General features: G+C 28.5%; 1 protein-coding gene across 1 annotated transcript; it reads right to left on the minus strand.

Annotated features, from left to right (window-relative positions):
* Positions 1-4,386: 4,386 nt before the first annotated feature.
* LOC132948959 (condensin-2 complex subunit D3-L-like) lies at positions 4,387-10,189 on the minus strand. The gene is made up of 2 exons (XM_061019679.1): positions 9,749-10,189; positions 4,387-8,626 (listed from the first exon to the last, which is right to left on the minus strand). Exons 1-2 carry the CDS (start codon positions 9,765-9,767, stop codon positions 4,542-4,544), a joined length of 4,104 nt encoding a protein of 1,367 aa, XP_060875662.1. The 5' UTR covers positions 9,768-10,189; the 3' UTR covers positions 4,387-4,541.
* Between the last annotated feature and the right edge of the window lie 486 nt (positions 10,190-10,675).

The raw sequence follows: 10,675 nt of genomic DNA on the forward strand, positions 1-10,675 counted from the left end.
TACCATGTTCAACATCCAGTAGTTCAAAAATGTATAATCCATGCGATGATTTTGACATAACTCCAACATTGGACAATCCTGCTACATCGACTCAACACATGTTGACTAAATGTAAATAATTGCAATTTTAATTTTACTTATCAAATATAATAATATTATGTATGTCAAATAATTAATATTGCACAATATACAATAAACCCATTTTGTTTTAGCACCAGATATGTTGGCGACTTTAACCTCAGTAGTATTTCTAATTCAAATGAACTCAACAAAAGTAATTTTTTTATTAGAATTTTTTCTAGTATAATAGTTGTATAATATTACAATATTTTATGTATCTAAGTTCCAGATTTAACCAATAAACATTTAGATAATAGCTTACTTTCCAATTTAAGCATGGAATTAACTAAAATTGATTCACTATTTCCCACACAATCCATACAGAAAATTTATAATCAGCATACCACTATGAAAAGTAATTTATTATAGCTATTGCGATTTATTTATTTTTGATATAATTTTTTATATAATACTATATAATATTACGTAGTATTAGAATTTGTGCAAGTATGCATTGACAATATGACATACAGTTTTAGTAATTCTTGTAGTTCTTGTCCCTATGGATCTTATAAAAAAAAAAGAATTATAATATCTCCTTTATTTTAGAGATATCACAATGGGTAAATCATCACAGGACGCTGTATTTAATTATTTAAATATACTGTTATTATTTTGTATATTATAAACAATTTTTGTAGGATCAGATGTAAAGAACAGTGAAGCAAATGATGATATTATAAGATATCTTGAATTTGATGACGTAATAAAGATCGATGAAAATGTTTTAAATGTTTCTATTGTTTTAAAAACAAAAGTCAATGTAAACGTATGTATTGATTAAAGATTATAAATATTTTTTTTAATTAATCTTTATTAAATTCAACTACATAGACCATTTTTCTTTTTTAAACTCTAGAATATAAATTATCTTAAGTTTTATTTTTGTAGATTATTGGGTTTGACTTAGTATCTTGTTTTAAATTTATTTGGTTCTAGATTTATAAGAAAAATGTTATTCCAAGGGGGTAATTTTGTAAGGTTCTATTTTTACTAAGGTGCTCAATTTCCAACAGTTGTACTAATATTATCAGGGTTGGGATTTCATAGCATTTGCATATTTCTTATGAGATACTTAAAAAATATCAGAGTAAGCTAAAAATGTGTTTTATGATACAGAGAACTCCAATTAAAAAATTTATTTTCCTTTTTTTTGGACTTATTGAAACTTTTTTTGCATTTTTACCTGTTTTTGAATCAAAATTGGTCATATTTTAAGAAATAATTTTAGTAAGAAACATGTTTTTAGACTTTTGTTAATCGAATTATTACGATAATTTTGTATTAGGTATTTGGTTCTAATTTTTGTTATCTGCTGATTTTGTTGGGTTTTATTGTCGATTTCTACTGTGATTAATAATCGATTATCAACGAATGAGCGTTGAATGTGTTGTATAGTTAATTCATTTGGATTCAGATCAGAGTGACTAAATTATTTCAAATCTTAAGTAACTATCTATAATAATTTGTAAGTGGTTAAAAAATGATTAATTAATAAATTAAAAATTTCCTTTTTTTTGCATATTTATGCAATTTTAAGTGCTATAAAATCCCAACCCTAATTATTATATTATAATGTATTATTTTTATTAATGCACTTTTTTAACATCATGATTTAAAATGATTTATCTGTTCTCGAAGATTTAGCTGAAGTGAAGGTAAAGGTTCAAAAACTGTTGTTGAATCAAAATACCATTCTAAACAAGTTTGAAAAATTACTAACAAATGATCGTTCAGTTGATAATTGCCTATTGAATATTACATCAACACAAATTGATAAATTTGAAATACATTTCAATGAAAATTTTCCTTTAAAAGAATTAACACAATTTAATCATATTAATGACATTTTAAACAATAAGGCATAGGTACTACAGTCTTATGGTAAATATTATTTTGTATGCAAATAGTGTTTATGCCCAATAATAATATGTTTATCAAATTATTAGTTAAGATTTAATCAATTTTCAGAAAAAGAAACTATCAATGTATGGTGGATCAAGCATTAATGATGTTAGTATGTTACACGTCATATTCTTATAAAACTTTTGAGCAATGAAATATCAAGATTTATTACACTTACTGGTCATAAAGGAAAAAAAAACATGTTTTGCCAGTACCTACAAACTAATTTAAAGTATTACTAGGTATTTATTAATCTATCGAAAATAAATTATACTAACCCTATTACATTATATACATTCAACAAAAAAATATGCTCTGTTCAATCAAATAGCAGAAACTGATACTGATTTCTCAGATTCCTTCAATCTCTTTACTCGAGTATTACATTGCCATAGACATTAGTAGTAGCCGCTGTCAGCCGAGCCTAAATTTTTACTTTTACTCATTCAACCGTGTTTGATATCCAAACTTATTTTGAAGAATATTAATATTCTATATTATACATATAGGAAATTGAAATTACATGTGCATATTATGTACATATGTGTGAATTACTTTCATCGATCTTTTTTTATTTTGTTTACATACAGAAGTTGTCAGTCTTTTATGAATGCTGCACTGAGAATCATGTCAATTCAAAGCTGGTTTAAACATGCACCTGACCGTTTAACTACTACACAGCACAAAAACAATGTATCCACCAAAATGTATGCAACACCAATGCATTGATTAAAATACATAATTCAACTACTAGTATAATAAGAATTTATTATATTTTAAACAGCCATAGATTTAATTATTTTTTCATTTATTTTTTATATTTTATTTATTCTTATAAGAAATAAACTGCTGTAATTTAGGTGTATACATCAAGGTACTGTGTATTATCAAATATTATATAAAATGTATTAAAGTGAAGATTTAATAAAAAAAAAATAGTTGTGAGTTCAAATTAAACTGTATATAAATGGTTATGTAATAAATAATATGTAACCTAATTATATAATTTTGTAATCATTCTAAGTTTGGAAATTGGAGAATTTTTAAAACTATTTAGCACACATAATAGTTAAGTAATTAAACTAACTATAGTTAAATTATAACGATAGAAGTTTTTGGACCTATTCTGTCTGGCAGCTAACTGGCACAATAATGGTGTAGTTCCTATTCAAGTAATTTCAGAAAGTCCTTTGGAGACAGACATTCGTAGTTACAATAATTAGCCTGTGGACTTCCTATTAAAGCCTATGACTCAGCCTAGGAAGCTCCTTTAGTTCCTGAAGGAATACACTTAATACGTCCAAAGAACTTCCTTGTGTGTTAGGGCTATGTAGCCTTATTTTTGAAAGATTTTCCTGTTAACTATATACAGTGTTCAGGGTTTGGGGGCCTGACAATTCTTCACAATTTGTGCACGCCCAAAACTATATTTCTAGTTGCGCCTATGGTGATAATAGTATTTATAATCAATGCCATTTTGCCATTTGCCATTATATATACGACTATGCATAAAATATAAAATATAAATTATGGACCAAATAAATATATAATATGCTTATGCCTTATTCTTATACCAGCGATTCCCAAACCATGAGTCATGAAATTTTTTTGATGGGTTGCGACTCGCGGTTACGATAACGGTTATTTTAGCCGTAAATTGATACCTCTATATTGTATAATAATAATGTGAAGTCCAACTAGTATTGTAGAATGTATTATGTATGACGTCATTTTACATACTTTTAGTAACAAAATAAAGAAATAGATTAGATGTAATTTTCAAGATTTCAATCATTATGTACAATACATATATATTATACTATTTTATTTATTTTTCGATAATGCTCTAAGTACAATATTCAATACTGTTATTATGTAATTGTTTTAAGTGTCCAAAAGGTTTCACTGTTCTCAATCATTTCTAAGTAATTCATTTATTATTATCCTTACAAGAGTAAACTAAAAAAAGGAATTTTTCCAATAAGCAATTGTCCTTGAACATGGAAATCAATATCCCTTTTTAAATGATACAGCTGTTTTCCATAGCTCATAATTTAAGTGTTTTGAAAATACTATTTTAGTTGAATATTGATTATTGAGTTGTATCTAACTAAAACTATGAACATTCTTTTGTTTAAAAATGTCTAAGTTTAGTTAACTTCGAATATGTTAAGTAAATATTTTCAAATCTAACAAGTCACTTGAAATGTCCACTATTCAAATTTGATTCATTTATTCAAAAATTTGATACATACATTTATAATCTGACAATCTATATTTAACTTTCATATATTCCTATAGTACAACACATTCAACATCACCACAGTTTATATTTTATAGGATATTTAAAAAATTTTAGAGTACAAAAATAAACAATTTTATTTCAGTTCAAGATATATATACAAGCAAACATTGTGAATATTAATATTATAAAATTAAATCATACTTGAAAACTAAACACATATATAATATATAACTATCATTCTACATGGTGTAATAAAAAAAATGTATTTGTACTAATCAAACAATTTGTAAGCTGGTAGGTTTTCATCATCTAAATCAGTGGAGGTTGAATGATTATTAGATAGTTTTTTCTCAGCAGACAATTGAATTGCTGAATTATTTTTAGAAATTGACATTTGAGTAAATGTTTCATTAGAAACTGTTTTCTTATCACTGTTAATTGGTCGTACTGTAACTTCCCCTGTTAGTTGACTAAAATTGGCTGCTGCTACATCTTGTAAATCATCTTCATTAATAGATATCTCAGATGCTTTTTGTTGAATTTCCTCTTCCATTTGGGCTTGTGTTGATACATCCATACCTGACTCTTCCGCATTTTCACGCATTTGCATTGTTTGTGCCCAAGTAACATATTCCAAATCTTGCATTAAATGTGTAGCAGGGTCATCATCATCATCATCATCTTCAGATTCCAATTCTCCAACACCATTTTCACCATCTAAATGTTTATTGTGTTGTTTCATTAGCCTATTATCATGTAGAATTTCAGCAATTAGATCATTGTCAACTGACAACAACTCCACAATTTCAGCCTTTATTGGAGATTTTCCCGAAGTTAGAGCACATAAATATGCACGTAAATCGTTCATTACAGTAGGTAGTTTTTTTTTGTTCTTTTCTAATTCATACTTTAATTTCAACACACCCGGTATTATGTAGTCAGTCATCACCATCTTATATGTTTCCATAACTACTCGCTGTTTAGCTAAATCAGCCACTTTTTCTAATGTTCCTGGGTCATCATCATTGGTAGTATCACGTGGTTTTCCAGAAGCCAAAGCCATTTCCTTGGCTTTTAAAATCCAAAAAGCATCCCTCATAACTTGTGTGGCACGCTCTCTGACTTCATTGTTAGCGGTCGCTCTGACATCTTTAACAACTTCCTCAAAAATATTGAATATTTTCACCATAAGTTTCAACTTATTATCATCTAACATATGTGTTAACATAAATCTATAAACACAATGCCGTGATGCTTTCTTTGAATCTCCTTCCATTGAAAAAAATGCCTTTAGCTCAGGGTTTGTAAAACAATCTTCAACACCACTTGCCCGTACTCCAGTATAGCCATTAAAATGAAAAATTACTTCAATTAGTTTCCGTTCCATAATATCTTTATTTTTGATCAGCAAATAGTTAACAATAAATGATGAAGTTTCTTGGCGTACTTGATCATCAGGATCTTCAAGCATGCACAATAAAGCAAAGAAAGCTACATCTCTCAGTTTTATATAGTCCTCTAGTATTAATCCAGTAAGTAGTTTTAGTGCTACCCGTTTGACTGGAACACTTTCAGCTTTCAAGCAAACACACATTTCTGGAATAGCTTGTTCTACTAAAGTTGTACAGCGTAAACATAAATCAGCTAAAGCAGTTAAAGCATTAATTTTTATTGATGGATGGTATGGATTTTTCAGTATTGCTCCATATTGGACTATTGCTTCTTTTGCAAATTGTTCATCCACAATACTTAATTTACCTACTGTTAAGATAACAATAGTTTGAAGAGCTGAAGAGACGGATTGATCAGTTTTTCCTAAAAAGCCTAATAAATATTGTTGAAATTTATGTTTGATTTGTAAATGTTGTACTAAACCTATGTCACCCAGTGTGTATATATATCGAATAATAATCTCTTCATTATCTATATTTGTAGATGTCTCAATATAATTACAAATGGTTTGAAACAATTTTCTTAAATTAGTATTTAGTTTTTCAGAATTATCTAATTGTAACACTGTGTATAAATCCAAAGATTTGGATATAAGACGAGTTGGTATTTTAAAACTAAACAAAAGATCTTCAAATGTGTTTAATAATCTTTGTCTTGTTTCTTTGTCTAAGCGTTTGTGATTTAAAAATAGGATATCGATAGTCATTTGTGCATGTGTTAACAAAATGTTCAGTTCTGAAGGATTTTCTTCTCTAACAAACCATAAATCAAACTGCGTATCAAAATATTTAACAAGAGGTGATATATTTGAAATAGTTAATTGATGTGAAATTAATTGTAATAAATATAAGCTGTGTACAGTCCATCCGTGATTTGAAGAACCTACATATGTCATTATGTCTTTAACATTACGATCTGTAAGGAATCCATTGATGCGCCACTTTTCACACAAACACATCATGTACTTGCCTACTTTTTCATTTAAAACATTGTCTAATACACGCCAAGGTAAATAATCTAATGGATCATTACCATCAATTATTTTGGGAGAATATGGTTTGATATTGTTTAAAATAACTCGATTCATAGATTCAACAGCCAATTCTTGAATTTTTTTGTCTCGATCGCCAACTAAATGAATTAATCCTTTAAACCAATACTTCAGAACATCTTGATTATCTGGATATTTTAAAATCAAATCAGTTAACCCGGAAACAGCCACTTTTCTGATGGTCATTGCGTTGTCAGAGCAACTACTCACCAATAATGTTAAATAATATTTTTCCATTAACTTACTATTAATAAGAAATAAATTGCATAAAACTGTAAGACTTATACGACGAATATAAGCTCGTTCGTCACGAGCGTGTACATTTAAGATCCACAATAAAATTTTGGCCCCAGGGTAAATGTTTAAATTGCTTATATTATTTGGTTCAAAAGTGGCCATATCATTTTCTAAATATTGATGAAAATCGTGGAAATCTTTTTTACAGAATGATGTGTGATTTAAATTATCAAATTGTAGGTAAGGATCAACAAGCACACGTTTGGCTAAAGCAGTTTGATGTGCAGTAGCAGTAGGTGGACCAGCTGTTAAAGTTGCAAATAATGAGAACGCTTTAGAACGTACTGTTAATAAAAAATCTTCAAATTTAGAAAGAATAACAGCAACAATGAATTCATGTTTAGTTGCTGGCATAAGTTGTAGTAGAGTTGGGTCCTCGGGTTCAATTTCTTCAGGTTCTGAAAGTAATTTGAAAAGAGTTTCCAATGCAACAATACGTATTTTAACATCTACATCGTACACCAAGCGTAACAAATAATATTTAGTTTTAATCCGAACATTATTTGGGCATAATCTCCAAACTTCTAATATGATTTGAAATTGACGGGGTCTTAATTCACTTCGTTCAGGTCCTCGATGTAACAAATGTTGCAATAGTATTTCTAATACACGCTCAAATGGAGATCCCAATTTTCTCGTTATTTTACGAATAAATGATAAATGATGGTCACGAATTGTATTGAATTGTCTAGTAGTCAATTGCATTTCACGCTGTCCATCAACTAATAAACCTATTATCATACAATGCATAAGTTTTTGACCAATAACAAGTGTTGATCCACAGTTGTCATTAAACATATCGGTCAAACCTGCATATGCATTGAATGCTAATGTGCCATAGCTTAAGTTTTCAGTAGGCACTTGTTCTAAAATATTGCCAGAATTGCGTTCTAAATGGGTCACATCTATCATTATGTCTACAATCATATCCAAAGAGCTGATTTCATCAAAGAATTGAAATCGTTTGACCATTATTCCTAAAGTTCTCACAATAGCCAATAAATCAGCTATTAAATCGATCTTTTCATCTTCTTCCAATTGTACATCATCGCCACTATTTATACCTCCGGTGAAATTTAACATGGCTATACATGACTTAACTAACTCCGTGCATTTTGTGAGTATGCTAATATGATAAAATCCAATATTCTTACTACCCATAAATGTAGATGCCAAAAAAAATAAACGTGTAGCAGACAATCCATTTTTTCTGGAACTAGGTTCATCAATGCATTTTAGTCCATAATGAATGTAACAATTGAGCAAACAACTCAATGGTTTAGGATGTACATAACACGAATCATCACTAAAAAACTGATCCCATAGTATATGTGCTGATGGTTGTTGTAAGTAAATATTTAATAACTCACAAGAATCATTTATAATTGATGGAAAATCAATATCTGGCATGACAATTGATTCATAAGATTCAGGAAATTTGTAATAACTGTATTGGCTACTCATAACTTGGTCTACATAATCTTGAGATATGACACCTAATTGTAGGCGAGCCAATATGTCAACTACATCACTCACATCGATTAACACTCGAGCTTCTGAAATAAAAATTATAATACTTAAGTAATTTATGAGAATTGTAAACTAAATATATATGTTATTATAGCAAAACAATAATTTGTTGCAGTTTTTCAAATGAAAACAGTACTCATTTAGACATTGTGCTTGTGTTAAAATGTATAATGTAAAACTACAAAGAAAAAACCATTTAAAACAAATGGTTATATGGCATAGAATTATACTAAAACATTATATTTTATAAATGCCATATTTACATGTGCAGATTCCATTCAGGAAAAATTTGTCAACACCTTCATTTGAAATTATAATCTACATTTTTATGATTAGTTAAATAAATGTTGATGAATACCTAACTTAAGAAGTAAAACAAAAACACAAATGTTTAGAATATGTTACCACCATAGTGAACATTTCAATTTTCAAACCAACATAATATACTCAGTTCAGCAAGAGAAGATCAGTTCTTCTGCGCATCTTATTCTGTCATATGTTAACCGATTTATATAACATTGTGAAGCGAGGGCATGAGCAAAATCGGCATGTTCTCTCGCTGAACATAGTAAAGTCTAAGTACCTAAGTATTAATTTTAAAATATTGAATTACTGAAATATCTGTTTGAAATAGGTATATCTTTCAATAAATCACATTTTATTACCCAACAATTGACAGAAAATGTTGATATATTGACTTGTTTAATCAAAGTACAGCAAAAGTTAACATCTATCTATAGATTGCTTATTATAAATTAAAAATTAGTTATTTTCAAACAAAAAATATTCTTAATTATTAAAAAAATTTTCTTACTATAATAAATTATAAAGTAAAATTATGGTTTTAATTCCACAATATACATTTAACAAGTGTGTTTGTATAAAAAAAATAGAATAAATATTTAGGTTTAAGTATTACTTCTACTAATGAGGAACAAAACCACTATAGGCACTAATGAAAATGTTTTGCATTTAAGTGAACAAGTATTTAATATATATATATTTTCCATACATAAACCATACAGGATTAGTGACCCTTATTTTTTGAATTTAATGTTTATATAATATTATAATGTTATATGCTTATGTATTATTTCATAAGTTTATGTTATTTTTAAAACTATATTTAGATAAAAAAATCTACTTACCAGTTTGTAATGATGACATTTTTTTGGCGCGTAATATTTCAGTTAACTCTTTACTGATGATCCATTATGACCGGTATAATATGTTAAATTATGTTCTTAACGATAATTAAAACACAGTTATGGACCACTATATTGTCACTGATTTGAATATAAATGAAAAAAATTTAACAATTAGGAGGTAAAGATTTACTAAATATTAATGTTTACATTCTAATAATTTGATAATTGACACTTGTAAGTTGAAAATATTATTGTAGTCCGTATCTAATAAAGGCCCAATGCTATAATGAGTAATGACGGTATCACGATTCTCGATCGTCAAGCGGGAATTTTAAGCGTCATCCGCGGACTAAGATAGTATCCACGAAAACGGTTATAATTGAGGTTATAAAAATGATAATAACACAACATTTTAAAACACCGACTATTTATTTTTTTTGTAAGATATAATGGTCTGGAAACGACATGATAGGCGGGTGACAGCCCGCAAAAGCATAGAACAAATATAGACAAAAGGTTCCTCTGTTATCATCAACATCCATAATTGAATGTTTTCAGCGCTACCAGTGATTTTATTTAGCGTCACATTTTGTATCTCAGTCCGTGTTTTATACAGATGGCGCTGTAAACTCTCAATTGTGATCGCGACCCTCCGCATTTGCCTCTTGAACATGCTTTCGAAGACACTGATAACGATAAGCTGCTCGTTCCCAGTCCGTTATATCCATAGATAATATGGTATTATCTATAGTTATATCACGAATTAAGATATATCTTACTCCGTGATTTAAAATTAATCGATTAATCTATTATGAACACGATCACGGATCAAGGTGTATTCACAGAATTCTGTGGTACTAATGTACTATCTTTATGAGATGATAATTATTATGATAGCACGGTGCTAACTGCTATTAGCACCATGCG

This window comes from Metopolophium dirhodum, chromosome 7 (assembly GCF_019925205.1).
Source record: "Metopolophium dirhodum isolate CAU chromosome 7, ASM1992520v1, whole genome shotgun sequence".
Lineage (NCBI taxonomy): Eukaryota > Metazoa > Arthropoda > Insecta > Hemiptera > Aphididae > Metopolophium > Metopolophium dirhodum.